Source organism: Pygocentrus nattereri, chromosome 1 (assembly GCF_015220715.1).
Source record: "Pygocentrus nattereri isolate fPygNat1 chromosome 1, fPygNat1.pri, whole genome shotgun sequence".
Lineage (NCBI taxonomy): Eukaryota > Metazoa > Chordata > Actinopteri > Characiformes > Serrasalmidae > Pygocentrus > Pygocentrus nattereri.
Window position 1 is genome coordinate 21,453,031 of NC_051211.1, and position 27,784 is coordinate 21,480,814.

Below are 27,784 nucleotides of genomic sequence, written 5' to 3' on the forward strand. Positions count from 1 at the left end.
AGTAAGATAAGCACTTACGTCACTCTGAAAAATGATGCACTCAAAAAAGTACTTGTATAAAATTAATTTGACTAAGCCACACATTTCCCTTCAATCAAACAGAGTAGTGTGAATATACAGACTTTGTTACCTCAACATAAAATTCAGTTGTTGATGGAGCAAAATTGAAACATTTCGGTGCAATTAGTTTGGGTTTCATTGAAATGGAATTCTCAGCATAAAGAGATGTCATTTATTATTATGTACTTTCACTCATTTTTGTCCATTTTACATAAAAAGCTACTTAAAGACAACAATAATGTACTTAATGTTATTTTGATGTCATTTTGACATTTTCCGTTTGTAAGTATGCTTTGAATTTAGGTAGGAGCTTAGACACTGAAAATGCTGTGACACTATTTTGAGTGGTCCTTTTTAGATGAAACAAACACTGAATGGACTCTCAGTAAAATGTGAAAAACATGTGACGTTAGGGTTTAGGTTTTCGGTTGAGGTTAAAGTTAGGGTTAGGATTAGGGCCAGGGTTAGTATTTGTATAGTGTAGTTTTGGGTAAGGTTGGTTTTGAATAATGTAAGTAACATATTAACAGTACATCTACTTGATGTAAGTAATATATCAACAGTATATCCACAAGATATTTACTTCAATGTATCCAGATGCTTCACTACTGGTATTTCACTGATATGTTGTTAATGTGTTACTCTGGTAGTCTATTAAGTCTATTAATCATCTAAAAGGGACCACTCAAAGTAAAGTGTTACCAAAAACGCCGTGGCAAAACTACTTATTTCAAAAGAGATCTGTGAGTTTTAAAAGCTTAAAGAATCTTCATATAATGAAGGTAAAGGCTCTTCATCAATTTGAACGGTTACATTATTAACTTATTTCAACTTTCAAACTTTTTTCATACTGACAGATCTCATTTCCAAAAACAATCTCTCAAGAACCAGCCGCTGAAAGGTTCTTTTAGGAACCAAAAGAGTTTTTTTTAATGGCATGGCGCAAATGAAATTTCATTTGCTTTTTGCCAAATGAAACAACAAATAACATTAATTCTGTTTACTTCAACCAGTCAGCTGAAAATATGCATCCACATCACACTCCAAAGATCAGAACCCACTACCTTCTAATATTTTATTTCTTACCGTGTCTTCTCTGAAGTAAATCCCTCTTTATTTATGCTTTAGGAGGAAAGAGGGAGTGAGAGAGTGAGATAAAGAGAGGCGTTCAGAGGCAGAGGAGAAATGGTCAGAGAGACTCCCTCGGCACAGTTCCAAAAAAGTTGCCCTCTGTTTCACGTTTCTGTCGATGGAGGCAAAATCTTTTAAACGCTATCCCTGCCCTTTAAACAAATGCACTTGAACGGACTAGTGTAGGGGCCCTGGGGTCTCTACTGTTTCAGTGTGTGGCGGTGGGTGAATATGGCACTGCAGGTTCATCTTTTGTTTGTCAAAGTGTGTCGTGCTCCATAGCTGTGCTTATTCAAAGGATTGCAGTGATGGAACGGTCAATGTAAAATGCTGAAGCACATGCTTTCATTGAATGAGGCCCAAACTTTAAAATGCCTCTTTTCTCTCTCACTCACTCTCTCTCTCTCTCTCTCTCTCTCTCTCTCTCACACACACACACACACACACACACACACACTGATATCTATCTGTCATGACTATAGTGACCCCAAAGTTCCAGGGACATTTATGTCCTTGAATAGCTTAGTTTTTTTGTGGCTAAAAAGACCCAATAATACACAAAAATACTGTACTAACTTTGTATTAAAATATACAATAATACACAATAATTAATGTGCCAGAGAATACTGAGAATATGGGAAAGCAAGTAAGACAGTGTTTTTTTTTTATTCAGATTAAAAGCACACTTATTCAAGATAGCAAATCGGTTTTTGGTCTTGTACATTTGTATTTTCAATGTTACTTAGTCATGTACAACACTTTCGGCACCCTTGGTCAAATTACATGTTTTTACAAAAGCGTAAAATGTGGCATGTGTAAAAGTTGTGGCACATTTTATATTTTATGTGCTTTTTTCCCCAATATGTTAGACATTGTGCAGTAACATTTGCAGGAAAATGACATATTAAAATGTGTCCCCTGTACAGTGTGTGTTAATTCATTATCTTCTAGAAAATCATCAAAATGTCATTTAACCGGTTCAAACTTTTGTACATAACTGTGTTTTTCCTCATAACTGTGTACCTCTACCAATAAAATGTGATAAAAAATGTAATGTGTTGTATAATAAACTATACGTATATGCACGCACACACACACACACACACACACACACACACTGGTCAGTTTTCTTGTGTCTGCTATTGAAACATGTTCAGATGACTATCAGGTGGATTTGGTCTACTTACCAGGGGCTTTTGCACAAATCTATAGAGTCTATTTTAGCGTGTAGAGTGTACACTTGTACACTGCCACTAAAGCAAAAGAGGGAGATACCAAATGCTGAGAAATACTGAAAATTCATGTAAACACTCAAAAGAAACTTTTCACTCTAATTGTTACGTTGATAATATCATGTGTAATGGAATATTTTGAACTAAATTAGACAGATATGCCAAATATAAGCTTTTTACCTGTAGTTTCAGACTTTTAACCCCCACTGTATGTGTGTATGTGTGTGTGTGTGTGTGTGTGTGTGTGTGTGTGTGTGTGTGTGTGTGTGTGTGTGTGTATGTAATGAAGCAGTGATTAACATCATTTTAGTCATTCAAGGCCAATTAAATATCTATTACGTCATAAAATATTTTATTGTTTCAACCTCACTGAAGGGGAAGTATTTGGCTCCATCTAGTGGTAAAGGTTTGCTGTTTCACTTCCAAATGAACGTCTTAACCTGCAAAGCTGTGGCTCAAAAAGAAAACTTAAACTCTGGGAACAAGTAAACCTCGTCTATTTACCAGTAAGGGAACTAGCAGATTAGATACGCTGCCTTTATTTGACAGTTAACTTCTCTGAGTGAGTGAATGGCTGTAGTCTGTGTGTTAGGTTTGAAGTCAACGAGAATCTACAGTCATTACATGATCAAAATTGATGGGAGAGGAAGGTGATGATACCATTAGTTAATAGTATTTTCATCTGCTCTCTGGGACACTGTAACATGCTCAAACATCTGAAAGTGTTATTACATTTTGAAGAGTGACTAGAGAAGAACAAGAATGTTGTCTTTTTCACGTTGTGTTATGATGAGTTGTGCTTAATATGAACAGGCACATGAACTAACAAGGTAAAAGTTTGATTTCAGCTTGACCCTATTTGCAGTTATGGCAGGTTTATCTTCTGTTTTCAGATCTTTTTGTCACAGAAAAGTGCTTCAACATCATCATAATCATCATCTTGAACCGCTTAGTCCAGATAGGCTCATGGCAGAAAAGTACTTTAAACAAAAAAATAATAATAATTGCTAAAGTAATAAAAGAGCTGCTGGGACAGAATTACAGTAGCAATATTCAATTCAATAAGAAGTTATAATGCATTAAACACTGTTCCATACCCTGACACAATTTGGTAAAGAGTTAGAACAAATCAGTTTAGAGTTTTCCACGGACGTTTCTCAGCTTTGTTTTTCTCCTTTTAATATAAGTAGTTCAATATGGGTTTATTTGCCTTTCATGAGGACTAGTGCAGTGACCAAATGATCAACTTTATAACGGTGTTTCCAAAGAAGTTGGGATGCCAAGCAAAATGTAAATAAACACAGGATGTGGTAAATGTTTTCAGTGGTGACAAGTCTAGACTGTGGGCAGGCCAGTTTAGCTCCTGTCCTCTTTTTACTACAGAATCAGGGTAATGACATTGTAATATGTGCAGAATGTGGTTTGTTATCATTTTGCTGAAATAAGCAAAGCCTTCTCTGAAAAAGACATCATCTGAATGGCAGCATACTTTGCTCCAAAACCTGTATATCGTTGCTGTTGGAAGAAAACCTTGTATCTCTATGTTTGTCGTTTTTCAGTTTTTGACATAATTTGAAAATGCCTGTAGCCCCTTACACTGTCTGTAAATTTCATGATGACTGCACTAAAAGAAACGGCCCAAAATGACTTGGAAAAAACTCTGGTTCCACTGACTTACATTAAAAGTGCAGTGGGTTTTTTCCTTCTCCTGTAAAGTTACCGTTTTCGAGAAACAGCAACATATCATTCTGCATTAATGTTGCCCTCACAGATGCACAAGTGACGTATGTGATGTACATCCATATGATCACAAATGCTGGCTTTTGAACTGTGCACTGATAACAAGCCGGATGGTCCTTCTCCTCTTTATGCCTGAGGATGCAGCCTGTATGATTTCCACAAAGTAGTTTAGAATTTGATTCGTTGCACCACTGACACTCTTCCCTTTTGTTAAATTAAATTTTTTAAATTAGCAATTTCAACATTTGATATGTTGTTTTTGCACTACTTCTAATTAAATATAGGGTTTAATTGATTTGCACATCATTGCATTTTTTTAAGCGCTGCATTTTCACTGCCTCACAAAAGTTTGGGGACACTTAGCGTTTCAAAATGACTTTAATGCAAGTGCACATATTTTTATGTCTTTATGTTTTATGTTAATGTAACATATTAAAGCTTAATATGGTTTATTTTGAGGAAGGCAGAGAAGGCAAAATGAAGGCAAAATGTACCGAAAGTATTACTGAACAGGCAAGTGTGCCAAACCTTTAATGCTTTATTTGTTCATTTTTCTGCTGTCTGCACAAAAACCCTGTAACTCCATTTTTCAGTTTTTCAGTTTTTCACATGATTTGAAAAATTTAATGATAAATACACCAAAAGAAAAGGCCCAAAGAACTATTTGGATGTGTGGTTCCACTGACTTACATTAAAAGTAACGTTTGTTTTGTCCTCCTCTAGTAAAGTTTTGGAGATACAAGGTTTTGTTCGCGATTTGTTTGTTTGTTTGTTTGTTTGTTTTGGACGCTTTCTCTGAGTTACTTTCCTCAAAAAAATACTGGAAAAAGTATTCCACAAAACTTCCCAGTGATGAAAGCTCCTAAAGAGAGGATGGACGGTTTCACCGCATTAGTGACAGAAAGAGCAAGGTGACGTCACAGCGGGGTTAAATGAGTTGTTATATTATAAAACGACACAGACTCTTAAGGGAGACGTGCAGTTTTAAAGTAGATGGTCCTTTCTAAGCGCTCAAGCCTCCAGTCGTTGTCAAATGTACTGTTCTGAAAACGAACATTAAAGGGCAGAAATCCTTCGATTGTTCGTCGTTTTTGTGATAAAAGACGTTAACGGGCACAATGTTTACATGCGCGGAGTTCAGGTGTCGCTCTGTCTTGTAAAGGAAGTGACGCAAGTGAAAGTGAAAGCACACAAGAGGGTGGCGGTAGATTTCGCGGAGCTGTTGTCTGTTTTGTCCTGCCAAAGGTTGTTAAAACTGAGATTCAGGCTCCGAGAAGAGAAGCCCATGAGCTAACCTTTACACGGTAAAGCGAGCTGTGTGGTCTGGGTCGTGTTATCAGCGAGTCCGAGCGGCGGCTCTGCCCGTTGAGTCCGAGCGCCGTTGTGTGGCGCAGTAACTATTTCCTATGTTCTGTAGTGCAGCGTCAGTTTCTGTACGGACTAAGCCGAAAAAGGACCGGCAGCGCTGTCAGCTCGTCGTGTTTTGGGCTTGTGTTAGCTTGAGGACATTCTTCATGAAGAGACTTGTTGTGTACGAATGAAGTGTTTGTGTTTACGGTTTGTCTGCGTGCTTTGTCCACTCCGATCGACAGAGGGCGCTGGCGCGCGTTCAGAGATGCATCCCAGTCCTGCAAATGGATTTAAATCAGACGGAGCTGTTATTTCTGGCCAAAATGGATAAAATAACTTAAGAAATAGAGTTTAAAAAGGTGCAGTGGGGAGCAGGAATTGGTTTGGGGTTTTTTTTTTGTTGCTTTGAATCACATTTTAATAACAGTTGAAAGCTAGCTATGAAGCCAGAGAATGCACTGATAAGTTTCTTTTTCATTCATGTCTTAAGATCTGAGGAATTCCTCTTTATGGCGTAGCTTTCTTCCTTAGGTTTTCACCTCGTCCAGACAGATGCAGAAGTCCGAGTCAGACCCATTTACCTCTCATCCAGTGAGTGATGGGGACCCAACAGTGAAACCAGCCCAGACTGATCAAGGAAGGCAGATGTGTGACAAAGGGTCAGATGTTGCCAAATCTTCTAATGCATGCTTATTTTTGAATGCTGTGTCACATCTGATGTACTGGAACACAAATTAATGAATGAACTGAACCTCACAGGGTCCGGCCAGGCTCATCCAGACTTAGGCAGAGCGATGATTCAGTCAATCAGCCCAAAAGCCTACAGTCTGGAAAAAAGAGGTATTGTTCCGTACCTTGTTTTTCCGAGTTAAAATGAGATGGAGGCATTCATAGTTGTTTTAATTTTTCTTTGCTTTCAGGGTTTGGATGGAGGAGAGTGACTCATCCTCACAGAAGAGTGACAGCTCAGTGATTCAGCCAGTCCATTTGAGTCATGGGCCTGCAGGCAAAAGGTTTGCTTCAGCTTGAAATATGTAACAAAAGAGAAGCCGTTTTTTTAGAATGATAGTCTTCCTGGAAGCACATTTATTAAAATTAATTGGGAACATTGGATTTTTTATTTTTAAAGTATGCTGAACATTCATGCAAATGTAGGTAACATTGATTTCTGTTGTTGTTGTTTCAGGAATCAGGCAGACTCATCAACACCAGATCATCTTTCAGTGAAGAGTGAAAGCTCAATGATTCAGCCAGTAGTTTTCAGTCAAGGAGAACAGTCTCAACAGTCAAGGTTGTGTAATAAGTTTTCACATATTTCTGAAGTACACTGTTAATATAATTTTAAAGCGAGTCCAGCTCCGTAGCGAATAACATAGTGAAGAAAATGTTTCTTTGAAATTTTGCGTTAATGAGTGAATCAGGACCCAAAATGTATTTTAGCATGATTTGGATGTCAAATTTCACTGTTCATTAACTAAATAACTAATTAGATCTGTAGACTTTTAGACAGATAGCTTAGTTACCCACCCTATAAGATGAAATCAGGGAATGCTCTTATTGGTATAAAACTATTTAGAATATCAGTTTTGGAAAAATTTTGTTGCACAAAAATAGTAGACTGTGGTGTTCATCAACGTACATCTGTTTGCCCAAATGCTTTAGACAGACCCCAGACTTATTCCATCTTAATCATAGAAAGAGTAACCCATCCATCCATCCATCCATTTTCTAAGCCGCTTCTCCGTCAGGGTCGCGGGGGGATGCTGGAGCCTATCCCAGCAGTCTTCGGGCGGAAGGCAGGATACACCCTGGACAGCTCGCTAGTCCATCGCAGGAGTAACCCAAAAACTTAAAATACATATCAGAAGAACTGAATTACTGCTGTACTCTGTGTGCTAGGTTCATGAAAAGGTAGATGATAATGCTGAAACATGGGCCATATATGTATTTTTCAGGGTTCAGATGGACTCATCAGTACCAGATCATCTTTCAATGAAGAGCGAAGGCTCAATGATTCAACCAATAGTTTTCCGTCAAGGAGAGCAGTCGAAAGAGTTAAGATCTTCTTTTAAATTTTTGGTACTTTTGGTAATCTCTTTGTTTTTATTATTGTCAATTTAACTCATTTAGGTGAATTCAATTTTTTTAAATTTTGCATTGTTGTGTGGATTCAAACAATGAATGTTTTTTTGGCAAGATTGGAAAGTTCACTTTCAAATTAGTTTGCTCACTTTAAAGTTTATTTGCTTTTATATAATTAATAAATGTCTAATTGGAGCAACCACTTACTGGACAAACAGTTCATTAATTCCCCACTCATATTTAAAATAAAAGTGTCTTAACAGGATACATACATATTGATCCAATTTTATAATGTTAGTCTTAAAAAATAGAAGTACATAAAATCTGAACATCTAAAAGTACTTATTCCAAAAATATTGAATTGCTTCTGAACTATTCATTTTGTACGTGAGTTCATGAGAATGTAGATTATAATGTTGAAACAAATGGCCTTGTTTCTATTTTTCAGGGTTCAGATGGACTCATCAGTACCAGATCATCTTTCAATGAAGAGCGAAGGCTCAATGATTCAACCAATAGTTTTCCGTCAAGGAGAGCAGTCGAAACAGTTATGGTCCTTTTTTTGCATTTTTTTACATTTGTAAACGTACAGTTGCTGTTGTCCTTGTTTATTGTCATATGAAGTCATATAGTTATTACTTGAATTGTTTCAATTTTGTATTTTTGGGTGGATCAAATCAAGGAATGTACTTTAGTATGATTGGAATGTAACATCATTTTATTTAATGAATAATTGGATCAGTAGAATTCCTGACATAAAGCTCATTTGGCTACCCTATAATATGAAAGTAAGATTGTCTTATTGGTATCTATGGTACACAAAAATAATAGACTTAAAGCAGAGTTCATTGATATGTTTACATCTGTTTGCCTACATGCAGTAGGCAGACACTGAGGCTCAGTCAGTGTTGTATGTATGAAGAGTAGCTCAAAATGTTTTAAATCCTTAGTCCAGAAACACTGTATTACTGCTGTACTCTGTATTATGTGCTAAGATCTTGAAATGTAGATGATAAGGTTGAAACAAGGGCCTTGTTTCTGTGTTTCAGGGTTCATATGGACTCATTAACACCAGACCATCTTTCAATGAAGAGCGAAGGCTCAATGATTCAGCCAATAGTTTTCAGTCAAGGAGAACAGTCTAAAGATACAGTGTACCAACCAGAGCACAATAGACCTTGCTCTAGTGCTGCTGGAATTACGGAGCCTGGTCACATGGAGCTAAGTCTCTGCCAAAAACATAACAGAGATCTGGCTATGTTGTGCATAAGTGATAAGAATCCTATTTGCAAGGAGTGTGCAGTGAAGGATCACAGAGATCATGAAAAACAGTACTTAAAGGTAAATGTTATACAAGTTCTTATATTACTTCTTGATTCTAATAAAAGTTAATTTAGCATTAGTAGGGCTGGGCAATAAAACAATAACGATAATTATCACAGTATAACAACTTATTCGATAGAAATATAAGAAATGGTCAGTATTATAGACCATTCTTACTCTAAATGAGTGAAATGAGTCACCAAATATACTTTAGCAACGTCTGATATATATGTTTTATATTCCCTGTTTGAGTGGAGCGATTGGTTATCTGTTCTCCTGTGGCCAAGTGTGACAAGTAGCGCAACTAGACAGTAACTGTACTGTCTTAGAGTGAACTCACCTCTTTACTTACATCCTAACGAGCTTTAGCAGCGTTAAATCATGTCTGCTCCACACAACTACAGCGCTGTGTTACAATATTTTCATATTTTAGTATTAGTGCATTCCCAAGCAACACAAGTGAAAGAATGAAGTGGGTTCATGCAAGTTACAGCCGTGATTTTAACGAAAGTAAACCGAAGATGCTGTATGTGAGGCATTGGAGAGTGGGAGAACGCTAGTTTTCCAGGCTAGCTGTTTTTCTGGCTAACTTGAAGCAGCACTGTCACTTGCACAGCATGGTGAATTGATGATACTGTAGATCAAACGAGACAAAAACGGTAATTTTAGTTTAAATGTACCTAAAAGGAGGACTCTGTTTGTCTAGTGTGAGAGATTTGGCAAGTGTTTGTGATGTTCCAACCATAAAGGATAGTTTAAAACAACCACTCAGGAGCTCAGGAGCAAAAATCAGCCTTCAAACTTGAAATGAATTAAAAATTTGACATTTGTTGCAATATGTATCAATATCAATATCACCTTTTGAACGGGTGGGGAGGAAAGACGCTGGGGGCAGGGGTGAAGGCAGAGAGCAGATTTATTCTTTTAAACCCAACTTAAATGGCTTTTAGGCCTGTCACATTAACGTCTCGCGGACTCGTTCAGTTTGGCTCCCTTTCGCGCCTTTGCCAGGTTCTCCTTCTCTCTCGAAGCTCTGCCGCCTACTGAAGGGAGAGATGACTATAAGTAGGCTGGCAGAAACAAGGCACAGGTGAGCATCGTCAGCTACTTAACCCGCTGGTTCAACCGGACCGGCCTCTCCGTCCCGCATTCAATGCTCGGCCATGCCCCCTTCTCCACAATCAACTAATATAACTGAATATCATAATATAACTGAATTTTTTTTTTACCGTGATAACATTTTTGGTCATATTGTCCAGCTCTTAGTATTAGTAATGCATGTAATTTCATAGCTAATAGTTCCAGTGGATAGATTCCGTTTATCTTACAAAATAGTGCAATAGATGAAAATAAATGTACTAATTTAATTCTGTAAATAGGCAAGTTGTGAAAACATATCTAATAAAACCTAGATAATTTAATGGTTAAGTATAATGCTTCTCTACTTGTTTCAGATTCCAGCTGTACCAGACACTTTAACCACTCTGCAGAACATGCTGGGCAGCATGAGTACCTCTGAGTTTCGAGAGTTCAAAAGAAATTTATCTCATGAATACCCAGAATGTTTTGAGACACTGGACGTTAATTCTAGTGCTCAACGTGTTGCTGAAAGGATGATTAGGAGCTTCTCTGAAGATCAGGTTTTGAAAGTCAGCATTCAGTTGGCATCAGGTATGTGCTTTTCGATTGTTACAACACACCCAAAGTATTTTATTAGAATGTTAATAATAATAAGTGTTTATTTACACATATTAATTTTCAGGTTGTGAGTATTCCAGTGGATTATATAATTTCTCTTGATGTTCAAAGCTTTTTATATTTTCACAGTCAAAAAAATACTCAAGTGTCAAGAAAAGATCAAGGAAAAGCTAAGAATGAAATTTGGACACATTCGTGAAGGACTTGCACTACAGAAGACACATGTTGTGTTACATGACATCTACACAGAACTCTATATCACTGAGGGTGGTAGTGATGCAGTCCAAAGTGAACATGAAGTGAGACTAATTGAGAAAGCTGCTAAGAATTTCAGCAAACAGGAAACTCCAGTTAAGTTAACAGACCTTTTTAAATCACCATCTGAATCGGAAGACTACATTAGAATGGTTTTAACCAAAGGAATTGCTGGTATTGGAAAAACAGTGTCTGTTCAAAAGTTCATCCTTGACTGGGCAGAAAATAAAGCAAATCAAGACATTGACCTCATACTCCCTCTCTTCTTCCGTGATCTGAACCTTGAGAAGAAAGACTGCAGTCTGATGGAGCTTCTGCGGGGATATTTTTTTGAGCTCAAAGACATTGAAACTATTGAGAACGGCATTAAAGTTTTGCTTGTTTTGGACGGACTGGATGAATGTCGGCTCTCCTTAGACTTTGAAAGCACTAGGAACTGTTTTGATATAATGGAGCCAGCATCAGTGGAGGTGCTTCTGACAAACCTAATAAGGGGAAATCTACTACCCCGTGCACTTCTCTGGATTACTTCTCGTCCTGCTGCAACCAATCAGATTCCCTCTTATTGTGTACAACGAGTGACCGAAGTCAGAGGGTTCAATGACCTACAGAAAGAAGAGTACTTTCACAAGAAATGCACCAACTCTGATTTGGCCAACACAATGATAAAGCATGTGAAATCGTCTCGGACCTTACACATGATGTGCCACATACCAATTTTCTGCTGGATTACAGCAACAGTCCTGGACATAATGCTAAAATACACAGAGTTTGGTGAAATTCCAGAAAATCAGACTCAGCTGTACACACATTACCTACTCATTCAGACTGGCTTGAAAAATAGAAGGTATCAGAAAGCCATACATGAAGATTTGCGCAAGTTGTCAGAAAGTGACAGAAAGATGATCTTGAATTTGGCAAAGTTAGCTTTCCAAGAGCTGGAGAAAGGTAATTTGATATTCTATGAAGATGACCTGAAGGAATGTGGCATCGGCATAAATGATGCATCAGATTTTTCCTCTATGTGTACACAGCTCTTCAGAGAAGAGTTTGGACTGTACAGAGAACGAGTCTTCTGTTTCCTACACCTGAGTGTCCAGGAGCATTTGGCTGCTGTTCATGTTCTGTGCACATATCTGAATGAGGGCATTAATGTTCTTGAGTCAGACGGCCATACAAGCACAACACTGCAGGCAACACTGACCAGTGTTCTTAAGACTGCAGTAGAGAAGACCTTGGAAAATGAGAATGGACACTTTGACCAGTTTCTGCGCTTCCTTTTGGGCCTTTCTGTTGAGTCCAATCAGAAGCTCCTCCGGGGTCTTCTACATCATCATCATCAGGAACACCTCGAGAAGAGTGATGAGATTGTCAGCTTCATCAAGAGGAAAATCAGTGAGGAAACCATAACAGAGACAGCAGCCATTAACCTTTTTCACTGCTTGAATGAAATAAATCAAAATGACTTGGTGAAGGATATCCAAAAGCATTCGGAGAAAGAACTGAAGCCGGAGGAGTGTTCAGCTCTGGCCTTTGTGTTGCTGATGTCAGAGGATGTGATGGAAGTGTTTGATCTTAAACAATACAAAACAGAGCCATCAAATCGCCAAAGACTTCTGCCTGTCATCAGAGCGTCAAGAAAGGCCATGTAAGTAGTGCTTTTTTGATATTTGGAGTGAAGAAAAAGCCAGTGTAAGTAGTCCTTTTTAATATGTAGAAGTTATTAGCAACATGGCAGTTATATCTAACATAAATAAAAAAACGAGCAGCTATTGTAAATAACCAAATAACAAAACATAATTTGTAAAGATATCATTCATTAACGTCACTATTTTTTAGCATATTTTAACACAACTTCCCAGCTTAAGAATTGAACCATCCATAATTTGACCCTGAAAGCCCAGCTGGTTGTGTGCTACTGTTATGATCTAGCAACTGTAGCCTTTTGCTCAAATACAGTTTTTAAATGGCAAGTTCCATTGATTGCTCTCTTGAAAGTTATTTCTAGCTACTGCCATAGTGAATTTGTTCATCACTACAAGAGATAAAGTCACTACATCGTCACTGATATGGAAATATCAGTACTATAAGTAACATTACCTTTGCCAGACTACACATAACAGTGCTTGCAAGAGAACCATACATGTACAGACTGTGAGAAAATTAACAAACGGCATAACACAATGCACTCTCATTGCTTGTCTTACATATAAAAAATTTTGAATGTTATATTAAAATGCAAATACTCTTTTCCTGCTTTCTGTGTTTTCTCTTGTTGCTGCAGACTTTCCGGCTGTGAACTCTCAGAAAAAGCATGTGAAACTGTGGCCTCAGCGCTTCGCATAGGAAATTCTCCTGTAAGAGAGCTGGATCTGAGTAACTGCAACATAGGAGATTCAGGAGTGAGACACATCTGCAGTGGGCTGAAGAGCCCACACTGCCGACTTGAGATATTGAGGTAAATGCTACCACCTCACCCCATTCATGGTTTCAAACTAGAGTGGGTATAAGTGGTGAAAAAGGCTTCAGTGTCTGTGATCCAGATACAGAAATATGCAGCCCTATGTGCATTTCAGATGCTTTATTGAACTCTAGGAATAACTACATGGTGTGACTATAGTTTGTTTCCATGCATCTCAATTTAGGAGGGATTATCTATATTAGTCCTCAGTGGAGACTTTGTTATTATTTAAAGCAGCTGTGGCATCGATCATATTCTGATGCACTGTGACGTAATGCTTTGTGATATGAGATTTGAATGTGCAAAGGTTTGTCTGCAAATATAACATTGTGAATGCAGACAGGTGTCTTCACGTGACTTGATGAAATAAATGAAGCAACATTCTCAGAATACTTAAGATACAACAGTGCTTGTTCATCAGCAATCAAACATTTGTAGTGCTCTTTTACATTACATTACATTACATTACAATTTAGCAGACGCTTTTATCCAAAGCGACTTACAAATAATGTGGTACATAGAACAAACTTAGTCAGGCCTTAAAGGAGGCCAAGGGGTAAAAGCGGGGTAGAGAAGGGAAGGAGGGCAAGAAGGAGATGAGGTTGGTAGTGGCTAGATTTGCAAGAGGCGATTAGAGCAAGTGCTCCCTGAAGAGCTCTGTCTTCAGGAGTTTCTTAAAAATAGCGAGGGACGCCCCTGCTCTGACAGCGGAAGGTAGCTTTTTCCACCATTGGGGAAGCAAGTATGAGAACAGTCTCGATTGCTTTGTGTGAATGTTTGGCAAAGCTAAGCGACGTTCATTGGAGGATCACAGCGGCCGGGCGGTAAAGCCTTTAGGAGCGAGTGCAGGTAGGAAGGAGCCTGCTCTGTTAACACCTTGTAGGCAATTGTAAGAGTTTTAAATTTGATACGAGCAGCAACCAGTAACCAGTGGAGCTCAATGAGCAGTGGGGTGACATGCGCCCGTTTTGGTTGGTTAAAGACCAGACGCGCTGCAGGGTTCTGAACCATCTTCAGTGGTTTTACAACACAGGCCGGGAGGCCCGTCAGTATGGCATTGCAGTAGTCGAGGCATGAGATGACCACTGCTTGTACCAAGAGTTGGGTGGCTTGTTGTGTTAGAAACGGCCGTATCTGTCTGATGTTGTACAGCGCAAAGCGGCAGGACCGAGCCACCGAGGCAACATGGTGCGTAAAGGAGAGTTGGTCATCTACCATAACCCCCAGGTTCCTAGCAACCTTTGTCGGGGAGAGTGAGAGTGAGTCGATGGTTATGGTGAAGTTGTGTTGAATGGATTGTTTAGCTGGCATAACCAGAAGTTCAGACTTGGACAGGTTTAGTTGAAGGTGGTGTTCCTTCATCCATGCGGATATGTCCGAGAGGCACTGCGATATCCGCACAGAGATCGACGGGTCATCAGGCGGGAATGACAGATAGAGCTGGGTGTCGTCAGCATAGCAATGGTACGAGAAGCCATGTGAGCGGATAACCCGGCCTAGAGAGGTGGTGTAAATAGAAAAGCAATGATGTGTAACTAACCTGGTCAAATTGTCACTTTTACCCAGTTCATGGATTCCTAGCATGATTTCATTGTCTCATTTACTATGGCCTCCTCCTTAAACAGGCTTGCAGACTGCAAAATCACAGCCGAGTCATGTGAAAGTTTGGCCTCCACACTCCAGTCTAACCTTCTAGAGTTAGACCTCTCATTCAACAAGCTGACAGATTCAGGAGTGAAGGTGCTTGAGCCTTGGCTGAGAAGTGAGCAATGTAAAGTGCAAAGAATGGGGTAAGTTGTTAGAAGCTGACAAAAACTATGCGTGAAATTATCAATGACGGTCATTGTCATGCCATTTTGAATATGGTGTATGAGTATCCAAATTTGTATGATGAACAGTTGGTGCCGAAATATGGAACTGTGAGCTATTTTACTGTATTCCATACTGTCAGAAAAAAACTGTGCCTTTCAAACACTGTCACCTTGGTGATGCCCTCAGGGGTATATCTGCAGTACCTTTAGTTAGGGAACACAGTTGTACCATATTCATTGTAGTTATGTGTTTTAAGTTGCACTGACTCAAATCACCGTCTTTCCTCCAGGCTTTTTAACTTTTTTTAGATTACATTCACGTTGTACCATGGGTAACTAAAAGTTAACTGGTTTGACTGGACAGGTTTTTTTTGTTTGTTTTTTTCTGACAAAACTATGATCATTAGCAAATTAAAAAAATATGATAAACAGTTGAAACAAACATTAAACATTTAAATAACCTACTTGTTGCATGGTATTTTTCTCCTCACAGGTTGAGGCAGTGTCACCTAACAAAGGATTACTGCAGGAGCCTAAATGAAGTGCTGAGTTCATGCCAGACAAAGCAAATGGATCTGGATCTGGGCGGAAATGACCAGAATTAGAAATGAGCCTTTTTCCACCCATGATTTCTGCTTGTTTTTGCCTTCTCTGCATATTTTAAAATTGCATGTTTAGAACAGTAGAGAGTAAATGGATACATTCATCCCCATAAATTAGCAGTCTACAAGTTATCTTTTTCAAGTTACCTTCTATTGACTCACAAACTTTGAAAAGAGACTCTCAGAAAAAAAAATGTGGCTTGTGCAAATATTATGACATATTTTATATTTTATATATTAAAATTAAAATATCAAGTCACAGGTATCAAGCAAATATTTCCTAACCATTTGTGTAACATTTGTGTCAGACGATCTTATTCAGAGAGATGTACAATGTGATCATTTTACACACTTAGTCTTGCCCAAGGACTCTCTCTTATTAGTATAGTGTAGAGTCCTTGCCCAGGTGGGGGATTGAACCTACAGCAGGGCTGTACAGCTACAGTATACCAAACAGCACTAGCTAGTACTTGTGGGAAGACTTCTGGTTTGACTCTGGCTAGACGGCTGTGGCACTGCACACACACTTTGATTCAGGGTCAGTGCTGCGTACCAACAACTACAGCATCACCCTAGCAAGGGAGATATATATATATATATATATATATATATATATATATATATATATATATATATATATATATATAAGAAAGCAGTTTCTGCGCTTCCTTGTCCAGTCAAAAGCTCTTCTAAGGTCTTCTACATCGCCCTCAGAAACAGAAACACTTCCAGAAGAGTAGTGAAATTGCCCGCCAAAGACTTCTGCCTATCATCAGACCATCAAAGAAGGTCATGTAAGTAGTGCTTTTCTGATATGTGGAGCATTAACTCTTAAATGTACATGTACATACCTCTGGTTGTTAGCGACGTTGCCGTTACATCTAACAGAAATAGAGCCACAAATGGTCATGTGAATCTGTGGAAACATTTTATTGCCAATAACAAAAACAATAAAAAAATATCTATTTTGACAGTCTTTTCACCAATTACCTGGAAAAATGGACAAGATTTGGGTGGATGGGTGAGAACAAGGGTTAAAAAAAATATTGAGATGTAAAGTGGTGCTTCCCTGTGGCCCATCTCACGTGTAAAGATTTTGCTGTAGCGCTGACCGATATGTGCACCAGAATGTAAACTGAAATAAGCAGTATAAAGTATAAAGCTGTATAAGCAGCTTTAGTTAAGATGTTACTTTTAAAATTATTTACAAAATTAATTTACAAAGAATAAGGCAGAAAGAAAAGAAAAACAAGTATATTGGACTGTGAGTGGAAAATGAGCAATGAAAAACAGTTACACTGGTTGCCTTTTTCATTGATTTTAAGATTTGTTTATTACTTATTAAAGCTCTTGAAATTCATCATACATTTCAGAATGACAAAAAATGTTCTAGGTGGGGTCTTAAGATCACCAAGTGCTACTCTCAGAATTAAGTATAAAAAGACTGGTGAAGCAGCCTTCTGTTAACATGCACTAAAGATCTCTTTACCTATCAGTATTAGCCAGGAACTGTTACTAATTTAAAGCAGAAAATATAGCCTCATTATTATCGTTGCTATTATTCAGTACTTATCCTGGATATATCCTGAAAATTAGCTAACCAACTAACTCTTTCACTAAATCTATATAATCTACAAATCTACAAAATCTGCAAAAAAGCAATATACTAATACACCACAAGCAAGAAATGACTTATATAGACCTGAACTATTTTGAACAATTTATTGTATTTAGTGAAGCAATACATCAATTTAAGCCCATGCTAAAGACATTTGTGACATTTGTCATTTTGAGACCCATTCTTGTCGACTTGTTTTGTTTCCAATATGGAAATGAAGACTTTGATTCCAAAATGCTGTGTATCAGTTTGTGACAGTTTTGGATAACAGCTGACATATAATGGAAGCCACATTTTTATTTTCTCTAACAAAGGTTGCATTAATCATAGTATGCAACAGGACATTTTTCTACTTGGCGCACTTTTCCACTTTGCATGAGTCAATTTTAAATGACCTTGGGCCCAAAGAAGGCGGCAGCATTTCTGGATTCTGTTCTTCTTTGAGTGGTAGAGTTTTAGACAGTGTTCCTGAGTCCATGCAGTGGCTTCCACTACAGAATTGTGTCTGTTTTTAATGCAGTGCTGCCTGAGGGCCCCAAGATCATGGCCAGGGAACATTGGTTTTCATGCTAAGCACATTTGTGTGATAAGAGGAGACAGATATTTGTCGCTTCTGAATGTTGTTCCTAATATGGAAATTAAGGCTTTCATTGCAAAATGCTATGTATCAATTTGTGACAGTTTTGGATTTTTTTTTTTAACAGCTGTCATTTAATGGAAACTATTTTTATTTCTTTAATATGTAATATGCTGTATTTATCCTAATAAAGCAACGACTTCTTATATGTATACTCCCAACAATGTATATCATGAATAAAAGAAAAATTTCAAAAGTGACCTCATGATCATGATCAAGCGCTTATAGAACTACTACGCTTAGGTCTTTGTGCTTTACATAGCTTGTGAACTGCTAAAATATTTTGCAACACTTTTAATAAAGTAATTTACCAAAGCATACTTATCTGTCATGACAAAGCCTATTTAGACCCTTTCAAATATCCTATACATGATCTGTTACATATTCTTTATTAAAGAATCATCCTACAGTTCTTATTTGTATTTGAAGTGACCACAAATCAGGTTTTTAATGAGTTTTTACATTCTAAAGAATGTAAGAACTTTTTCCTATTCGTTCATTTCTTTCTTTCTTTATTTATTTATTATAAAAGTAAAAAGTCCACTGAAAAATTAAAACCACTTCGAAAGTCTAGAGATGCTGATCACCCAAACTACAGTGTTAGTCCTGGTGCATCTGTTTATATGCGATAGATTATGTTAATGTCTCAGTAGACAGCAGTCTCTAGTGGTAGAGCGCGCTAATGCAATATGAGCTATTCTATACAATACCTAATTAAAACCTTCACAAATATAAACAACATTAAATGAGTAGCAACTGCTGCTGTATTTGCTTTATAAAAACCTCTGCAGTGAATTATTAGTAGAACAGTAGGAAATTTTAGTATAACAGTTAAGCACTTGATTAAGGTGATTGCGGAGCTTCTGAATGTTTCCTAAAGCCACTGCTGTTAGCCCTGTGTTTTAAACCAAGGGCCAAATAACAGTTAGAATATTTATCGAGGCATTAAAGTGTGCATTAATGGACACTTCTTGTGGTTCACTGTAAAGCTGGTTTTATCTTTGTATCCTGAAGGTGTTTTTTAAATGAATTTATTTATCGGTTTATTTTAGAAAAGACAGACCACTTTCACTGTATTACCAGATAACATGAAAGACATGAAAAGTTTGCAGTCCTCCTTATAACTCAAAGTAAATGAAAAGTAGTCTGAGTCAACACTCTGCAAATAAAGCTATAATGGTTTATTTAAATCAGTATACTTTTACAGGTAAGGTATGCTCAATACTACTAGGACAAGCATTGGCAAGTCCATTTTACAGGTGAATTCAAAGTCCTTTTCCTACATTTAAATGGTGTGAGTTTCTAACCATAATTTAGAGCGAATAACACAAGCAGATGTGTTTACACAGTGTTCATGGAGCTGTTGGTGTTTTGTTGTCTGACGCTGTCTTTTGATTGCATGAACAATAAAGTATGCATGGATGTGGGTGTGGTCTAGAAGTTCATGCTTTTTCTTTCGATTGAAAAACGTGTTTCAGTTCTGTGGCATTAACACAAAAGAGTGGTACGTTAAATGTGGCCCAAACTGCAAGGCAAAGGGTGTGCATCACTCTCTGTGCTCTCGCTCATGAATATGTAAATAAGTCTTTACTCATGAAATGTTACTGGTGCCAAAAAGACGAATATGGAAAACAAAGCTAACTTTACCCCGGGAATACAGGTTATGCTCAGCAGTAGTGATTGCAAAATAAAGCTTTCTGGAGCAGTGAAGACTTCATTACTCTAAACTTTTGCTTTCCTACCATATTTATATGCATTAAAATATATACATTTTCTTAATTGTGCAAATACGATGAGAAAGCAACATTCAAAAGATACCAACAATAGAAGAAAACAAACAAACAAAAAATAGCTTTTTCAAAAGATCTACATAATTTCAATGTTTTATTGTTGGAACCCGTCATTGTTTTCAGGTATTGCTTAGCTTCATTAACAAAATGTAACATTAACAATTAAAATTGATATTATATATAATACAGGCACCTTGGTGGGGGCGGGCGAGTCATTTGAATAACTCAGGAACCTTCTGTTTGTTGTCATATCAGGGAAACCATATCAGGGGAAAGTTTGAAAACAAAGCTTTTTGAAAAACAACAGTAAGCACTTAAGGCTTTACAGTCAGTGGTGTTTGATGTACTGCAACAGTTACCACATAGTCTACTGTTGCAACACTTTACAGTGCAAAAACGAAAGTACCAAGTTGGCTGTTCTTTTGTTTCTGTTGAAGGAAGGCAGCTCACAGATACTTATGCCTATTTTAATGATTATGAACGATTTTATTAGTAGCAACGAATGTGTGAAGTAATAATGTACTTTGACTGTAATAATGGTAATTCTAAACTTTAAGTCATGTATTTTCTGTAGTTCACTGCTCATACAGCAGGGCCAAAGTCCAGCACAATTTGTTGACCTCTTGCTCAAACATTAACTAAAGCCTGATAATTAACTGCTGAGTTAAATGGCGTGTTTGAGCGGGAAAATGACCAAACAGCACAGGACAACGCAGTTTGTATCTGTCTAAGGCTTTTCATACCCTCACCTGTTTTACTGTATATGATTGTGCTGTGCATGTTCATCATTGTTGGTGTTTCTTCATATTGTTAACTTTTATGCTTCCGCAATTACACAGCTTTATTAGCACCACATGGTCAAAAAACCTTGAGGACAAAATGCGAAGATAGCTAGGACATGGGGGTAAGATACAAAAACGGGGTCAGATACAGTTTGGCAAATAAAAGTATTATAGTCCACTGGTTAGTACACTAAAGGATTTTAATTTCAGGTGCATTTTTGTGTGAACATGCTCCGACTGATGGTTTTGTACATCGTGAGACTGACGGCTGAATGGTGACTTTTTTTTTCTTTTACACTTGTCTTTCAGTCTTAGTATTCTTTGTGCCCAAAAGTAGGACATTCATTGCTAAAATAAATTCAGAGTTGAATATTTTCTTTGCTCTGTGGGGCAAAAACCACCGCCCTGCACATGCAGTTTAGTTATTCCCTGCTTTGACACACCCAAACCAGCTCACTTGACCTACTTGATTCAATTCAAGATGGTTACACTTAAGAACTCAGAACCATCAGCCAACTGTGTTTGCATACTGTGGAATTAGACCTCCGCATTTCACCAATCCATGCAGTGAAACACGCACAGACATGCACACTAGTGAACACACACTAGGGGGCAGTCAGCATACCTGCCTGAAGCAGTAGGCAGCCCTATCCACAGTGCCTTGGGAGCAATTGGGGGCTAGGTGCCTTGCTCAAACTGGCAACCTTCTGATCTCAGGGCAGGTTCCCTAACCTCCAGCCCACGACTGCCCACACATCTGCCTGTTGACATTTTATTTCAAATTTGACCATTTTAAATCTGCTCTAGCCTGAACTAATTTTGGGCCTAATGGTCCAAATCCATCCCTCATACAGCAATACATATAATTAGTAAACATGTTTTTAAATGTGTTGCATAATACAGAATTGCGTTATCATTAAGTCTACTTTATGAATAGAAAAGAACAAGGATAAAAGAATAACCTCCTGACTAATCACACCCACAGACTTATTCACATTTAATCTAGCCCTAGTCTTTTTTCCATTCTTTCATTTGCAGGATGTGGGATTTATATTTTATATATAAAATTAAGACATTGCTTGGGATTGTGCCCTGCGATGGACTGGCGACCGGTCCAGGGTGTATCCTGCCTTCCGCCTGAAGACTGCTGGGATAGGCTCCAGCACCATGCATTCTTTAGTTTGGTTACAGTGTGTGAGGTAACCCAGCAAGCCTTCTTTCAGGTTGTAAAGATTGAGTCTTAGCCATGATGCATTACTAAATACTTATGTGTACTGAAAGTGCTTTTAGAAAAAGCTGTAGCACATTTTATCTATTTAGATGCCAAACTACAGAGCTGGCTCACAAAACCTAGCTTATTCTGTGTTAGGGTTAGGGTTAGGGGTTAGGGTTAGGGTTAGGGGTTAGGGTTAGAATACTTGTGTATTCTAACAAGTGTGAAAATCCTTCCGTAACAGAATTATGTTGAGGTAATTTACACAAAATGCCCACAGGTCTTTACATTTTAGTGGGAATAGTTTTTTACTTAAGAGTGATTACTCCTGACTACCAACCTCCCAAAACATAGCTTTCTCATTGCCGTTATCACGCCTGTGTTTGTGTGTGTGTTAGGAAGGGTTTGTTAAATGAACATTTCAAAGGTTTATACTTCCCTATATATTGTGGATTGTATTAATATTAATTCAAGGGTAAAGGATAAACGTTAATCTTATTCAAGGATGAAGACGGTTTCATCATACATGATGCATCATGGTTTTTTGCCTGCAGATGAGGCCCCATATTTTTTTTGCCCCTGCCCTTCAAACAGCCCTGGTTTGCCACTGATCCTGAATGATGCATAAAACTTCTTAAATGACAGTCTTTCATTCACAGGACACGGATGGAGAGACCAGACTCGCCTTTACCCAGCCAGGTATCTATGAACAGAGACAGTTCAAAGATACAACCACTTCGCCTCAGTCAAACAGGAGGTATGGTCAACAACACTGCTTACTCTACAAATGTAAGATTTCCACATGAAACACGACACAATTTCTTACTTTTAAAGCCTCAAAAGGAAATCAATGCTGCTTTTTTTACAGCCATGAACAAGAAGCTTTAAATCTTAGAAGACACTCCTTAGCACTTCAACAACAGATGCTTTTGAAGTAGCAAATAATGCTACAATGCATACAGCTAGTCGGTTGTGTAGTGCACTGATGCAAATACATTAAACAATGTACCAAATATTTTTGGCATGAACTCGTTCAGAAGGAAAAAATGTTTTTACTATTGCTGCTCAGTATATTGCAAAGGCTATATTTCCAGTTTCTTTAGCCTGAATAGGTTTATGATCAGCTTCTGTGTAGGAGCAAGACCAGAAGAGGCTGGGGGTATGCCAATGAGTCCTCAATAAAAAGGGTTAAATGGAGCTAAATGGCTAAACTTGCTAATTAAATGCTTTTCTAGTCCTTTTATAAAGTAGATATTACATGAAATATATTACATGAAAAATCTAAGACAACCTGGCAGTATCTTTCTACAGTTATTTTCTACAGAAAAGTTTTAGCAGGGGAGCAGTAGAACACTTGCATTACTGTTACTGAGCCCTGATTGATTGGCAAGCTGATCAGCTCATTGGCTGAATAAAGCACTTTTCATTTACTCACATCATGAATGTGCATAGGGCACTGTTAGTCAGTCCTAGAACTGGAGTTGAAAAGGTTTAAAGTATGACAGGAGTGTTGAAACCTGTGACAGCATCCTTCCAGTGGGATATTATCACCCACTGGCTTGTGTTGTCTTGAAGAGGGGTGGACCATATTAGATACAGGATACTGTTGAGTTTGAAAAACCAGCCGTAACTTGTTAACTCAAGTTAGTGTGAAGTGGTAGATACTGGCACACTTCCTTGAATTATACACTTCTGAACCTTAACATCCTTTACTTTGTCTTCTCCCTATTGTCACACCTACATACGTTCACTGCCCAATGCTCCAAAATCACTTTGAATAAAATTCCAAAATACATTAACTTACATTGAAGGTAAAGAAGGTTTTTGTCCTCTCTGGTAAAGTTACCTTATTGAATATACTTGTTTTTCTTTGGACACTGACAATATGTAAAGTTAAATCAAGTGGTCTTTGTCATTCCTCACTGTAACTTGTATACATTGGAATGAAATGTCATTCTTCAGACTGTGAAAAGCACTGAAAAACAAGTGCAGAATATACAGTAAATACATCAGACAATCAACATGCACACAAAATAAATACACAGAACAACAAATACACAGAACTTGTCTGGACAACAAAACAACCTCCTCCATGGATATGTGAACGTGGTTGTTGCTGATAACACTCAGCACTGTAGTATTATCAGTAAGCCTGATGATGTCATTTGAGCTGGCGCAGTCATGAGTCAGCAATGTGAAACACGTATAACATGCATTCATCCTTCTTTAAACTTCCAGGTGCAGTTTACATTTTCTGTAAGGCATTTTAAATTATTAATGCAGTAGCCAGACCTATATTTTAATGTCTTTATTTCACAGCACTCAGACGGAGGGACCAGACTCACCTTCACTCAGCCATGCATCTATGAGGAGTGACAGCTCAATGATACAACCTCTTCGTTTCAGTCAGACAGACAAAAGGTATGGCCTAGAGCATTGCTTATGTTACAAATGTAAGATTTCCACAAAAACAAGACATCTTTTTAGTCTCAAATGGGGCAAGATGGTTTAAAATCGCACAGGACACATTTTAGCATATCAACAGCAGATGAATGTCACAATACCAAGAAATATTTCTGGGCAACTTCTGTTGAAGCTGTGTTGCTGCTCAATATACTGCAAAGACCATGTTTGCAGTTATTTTAAATTCAAACTCAGTGGATTATGATCAGTTTCTGTGTAGAGGCAGGGCTGCCTAGTTCAATGCCATGCGCATAGTAGGCAGTAATGGCCCTATAGTAGCTGTTTTGAGTTGAGAATGAGTAAAACTTTGAAGGTTGAAGCTTTCTTTGCTCCCAATCACATTGCACTAATTTTCCAGATGAAGCGATTTTTAGGACTCAAAACCTTAATTTAAATTAAGTTCTGTAAAATGAGATGGTCAGCAATGTAATTAAATGTGATTCAATAAGAGAGCAAGGAGAGAGAGAAAAAAGGGTGAAGAGAGGTGTTTGTGCACTCGAATATCATAGTTTGTTTTGAGCCTTAAAATCCTATATATATATATATTATATGTTAAATTTTTTAGTGTTAATTAAATCTGGATCCTACTACTAAACAATAGTAGGATGCACATTTTAATTACTTTAATTTACTTTAAATTAATTTATTTTGCAGGACTCAGATGGACAGACCAGACTTACCTTCACCCAGCCAAGTATCTATGAAGAGCAACAGCTCAATGATTCAGCCACTCCAAATCAGTGAAACAGGCACAAGGTATGGACATTTGCGTAATCCTCACACCTAGCATAATTATATTTTGCATGCAAGAACAGAACGCTGACTGTGCCTTCATGTTTCCTTGTGTCTCTCAATATGGTGATGGCCTCCAGCTTGCTGTCTCCAGATATTTTTAGATGTTCAGTGTGCTCTGAAGTACTGCGGGACCCTGTCTCTAATACCTGTGGGCACAATTACTGCAAGGACTGCATCACAGAATACTGGGCTCAGTCTGAACATGGGGGTGAAAGATGCCCAAAGTGTAGAAAGACATCAATATTACAGCATGTGGCTCACACAAACAAGGCCCTTGCTGAAGTGATAGCAGAGATTAGGTTTACAGAAACTGCAGCATGAGAAGCCAGAGACATAAATAAGGGAGTATGTCAGTACCATGGAAGAGTTCTGGATATGTTCTGTAGGACTCATCAGATTCGTATCTGCAAGAGCTGTGCTATACAGGAGCACAGAGACCATAAAAAGCACTACACAAAGGTAAGTACAGCGGAGGATGCTTGATTGAAGACATGTACACGTTTAAGTACACGTCACGTCATGAATCTGTTTTTCTTGGGTTGTTTCTCAAGAACAAATTGCTTGCTTTACAGCATGCTTTACAGTAGTCTGCGAGTGACCCTGTCACTGGTCATTATATATGTGCCTTGAATATCAGGATTATATCTGGATAAGGCCAAGCCACATAAAAATGCAAGTGTAAACACACTCGACGCATTTAAAACAGATATAATCTGAAACAGATCCGATCACTTAAACCACTTCAGAATGTGGTCTTCAGAACGTGGGTTCATTTGAGCCACACGTTTTAGCAGCGTAAACGCATTCGTCTCTCCAGGAAACATTTGACAACCAAAACTTCACCCTGTGCAGTACATCACTGGGTATGTAATCTGTGTCTGCAAGGAGGATAATCATGGAGGACACACACGGTTGGGGTGAAGCACTTAATAGCAATATGGACAGACACTACTGTGCATAACGAATTGCAAAGAGACTGAACAGATAAACATTTGGTAATTGTTTGCCGCATAACCAGAGACACATTTGACTTCCAAATGTAAACGCATGTGGCTAAAACCTCATCAGGATACAATCCAGATACTAGTCACATGAAGTGATGAGGTGTAAACAGTGTCAGTAGGTCCACAAAGGCATCACTGATTCTGCAAAAAGCTTCTGAATCATTCCTATCTCACATAATATTGTTGTATGTCTATAAAGATGTAGTTAGAAAAAACGTTCTACACCAATACAGTGGAGGAAGATCTTTTTAAACTAACATTTCTGAGCCTCGCATACTTGTATAAAACAAATCTTTGTTTCAACAGGTTACACCAAACACTTTGTCTACTCTGCAAAATATGTTGAGTAGCATGAGATTCATCTGTTTAACCTGCTTATTTTTTTTTTTTTTTTGTACAAAGATAAATGCAATAAAATTGACGTTTTTTGAAAAGAAAAAACTCCTATGATGGTGCATTACAGCATTTGGCAGCCACTCTTATTTCAAACAGCTTTCAATGTAATCATGTTACAGAGGTAAGCTGATGTAGCATTAGGAGTTTTTCTCAGGGCTGCTTGTTGGTACAGCATGATGTGTTTGTCTGGGCAGAGAATCAAACCCCAGCCTGCGGGTTGGTGGGCAGAGACCAGAGTACTAAGAACCAGAAGTTTGTTTTTGATTGGGCAGAAGGTCAGTCCAATCAAGACCTCCACCTCATTCTTCCGCTTTCTTTTTGTGATCTGAACCTTGAGAGGGAACATGTCTACAGCCTGATGGGCCTTCTCCATCACTATTTTCCAGAACTTAAAGAGAGAGAAAATCTTGAGAGTGAGAACATTGAACATAATTCTGGATGGCCTGGATGAGTGCAGACTGTCTCTGGAATTCCAGAACAGCCAAAAATGGTCTGATGTAACAAAGCCAACCACACTGAGTGTGCTTCTTGTAAATCTAATTCAGGGCAACCTACTCCCCTCTGCTTATCTCTGGATCACTTCCCATCCAGCAGCAGCTAACCAGATTCCCAAAGGATTTGTTCAATGGGTTACTGAAGTTAGAGGATTTCAGGAGAAACAGAAGGAGGAGTATTTCAAGAAGAAATTCAAAGAAAAACATATTGCAGACAAAATCATTGAACATGTCAGGTCTTCAAGGAGCCTTCACATTATGTTTCATATTCCAGTCTTCTGCTGGATTTTGGCAACTGTTCTTGAAACCTTTCTAAAGTCACCAGGTAGTAGTGAAATTCCTAAAGACCAAACACAGTTGTACACACAGTTTCTCCAGATTCAGACAAGCATGAAGAACATAAAATACCAAGGAGTGAAAATTGAAGATCCACGGAAATTTCCAGAAACAGACAAAGAGATGATCTTGAAGCTTGGACGTCTGGCTTTTGAAGAAATACAAAAGGAAAATCTGATATTCTATGAAGAGGAATTGAAAAAATATGGTATTGACATTGGTGAGGGTTCACAGTTCTACACTTTGTGCACTGACATCTTCAAAGAAGAGGCCGGCTTCTATAGTAAAAAGCTCTTCTGCTTTGTGCATCTGAGTGTTCAGGAGTTTCTTGCTGTCCTTTATGTGTTGTGTTCAAACATAAGTGAGGGTGGGAATGTTCTTAGTCCAGAACCCAGACAAAAAGAAAAAGTGAAATTATCAGATTTTCTGAAGAGTTCAGTGACCAAAGCCATGCAATGTAAGAACAGAGAACTTGACCTGTTCCTCCACAATCAAAGACTCCTGAAAGGTC

At 38.1% G+C, this 27,784-nt stretch overlaps 2 protein-coding genes across 8 annotated transcripts; both read left to right on the plus strand.

Moving 5' to 3' along the window:
- The first annotated feature begins 5,312 nt into the window (after positions 1 to 5,312).
- On the plus strand, positions 5,313 to 16,019 carry LOC108444396 (protein NLRC3-like). Of its 4 annotated transcripts, none has more exons than XM_017725572.2 (13): positions 5,313 to 5,467; positions 6,045 to 6,172; positions 6,273 to 6,353; positions 6,434 to 6,526; positions 6,700 to 6,804; positions 7,469 to 7,567; positions 8,044 to 8,142; positions 8,645 to 8,936; positions 10,373 to 10,589; positions 10,746 to 12,519; positions 13,156 to 13,329; positions 14,958 to 15,122; positions 15,637 to 16,019. In XM_017725572.2, the coding sequence occupies exons 2-13, from the start codon at positions 6,066 to 6,068 to the stop codon at positions 15,746 to 15,748; spliced, it is 3,318 nt and encodes a 1,105-aa protein (XP_017581061.2). In that variant the 5' UTR covers positions 5,313 to 5,467; positions 6,045 to 6,065; the 3' UTR covers positions 15,749 to 16,019. The 4 variants fall into 4 exon arrangements, with proteins under 4 accessions (XP_017581061.2, XP_017581064.2, XP_017581062.2 ...); XM_017725573.2 differs by lacking the exon at positions 5,313 to 5,467 and adding an exon at positions 5,474 to 5,872; XM_017725575.2 differs by lacking the exon at positions 6,273 to 6,353.
- Positions 16,020 to 22,005: 5,986 nt separating this feature from the next.
- On the plus strand, positions 22,006 to 26,482 carry LOC108444397 (nuclear factor 7, ovary-like). 4 transcript variants are annotated; one of them, XR_005129698.1, is made up of 5 exons: positions 22,006 to 22,542; positions 24,105 to 24,206; positions 24,903 to 25,004; positions 25,121 to 25,502; positions 26,354 to 26,482. XR_005129698.1 is itself a non-coding variant. In XM_017725576.2 (4 exons), exons 1-4 carry the CDS (start codon positions 22,424 to 22,426, stop codon positions 25,362 to 25,364), a joined length of 567 nt encoding a protein of 188 aa, XP_017581065.2. In that variant the 5' UTR covers positions 22,006 to 22,423; the 3' UTR covers positions 25,365 to 25,602. The 4 variants fall into 4 exon arrangements, 1 of the variants encoding a protein (XP_017581065.2); XR_005129700.1 differs by lacking the exon at positions 26,354 to 26,482 and having other exon boundaries at positions 22,006 to 22,574; positions 25,121 to 25,602; XM_017725576.2 differs by lacking the exon at positions 26,354 to 26,482 and having other exon boundaries at positions 25,121 to 25,602.
- The last annotated feature ends 1,302 nt before the right edge of the window (positions 26,483 to 27,784 follow it).

Coding starts and splice junctions, on each gene's coding strand:
- LOC108444396 (XM_017725572.2), top strand. CDS start 6,066: ATGCAGAAGTCCGAGTCAGACCCATTTACCTCTCATCCAGTGAGTGAT. Junction 6,527..6,699: donor CATGGGCCTGCAGGCAAAAG/GTTTGCTTCAGC, acceptor TTGTTGTTTCAG/GAATCAGGCAGACTCATCAA. Junction 8,937..10,372: donor ATGAAAAACAGTACTTAAAG/GTAAATGTTATA, acceptor TACTTGTTTCAG/ATTCCAGCTGTACCAGACAC.
- LOC108444397 (XM_017725576.2), top strand. CDS start 22,424: ATGACAGTCTTTCATTCACAGGACACGGATGGAGAGACCAGACTCGCC. Junction 22,543..24,104: donor TCGCCTCAGTCAAACAGGAG/GTATGGTCAACA, acceptor TTTATTTCACAG/CACTCAGACGGAGGGACCAG. Junction 24,207..24,902: donor TTCAGTCAGACAGACAAAAG/GTATGGCCTAGA, acceptor TTTATTTTGCAG/GACTCAGATGGACAGACCAG.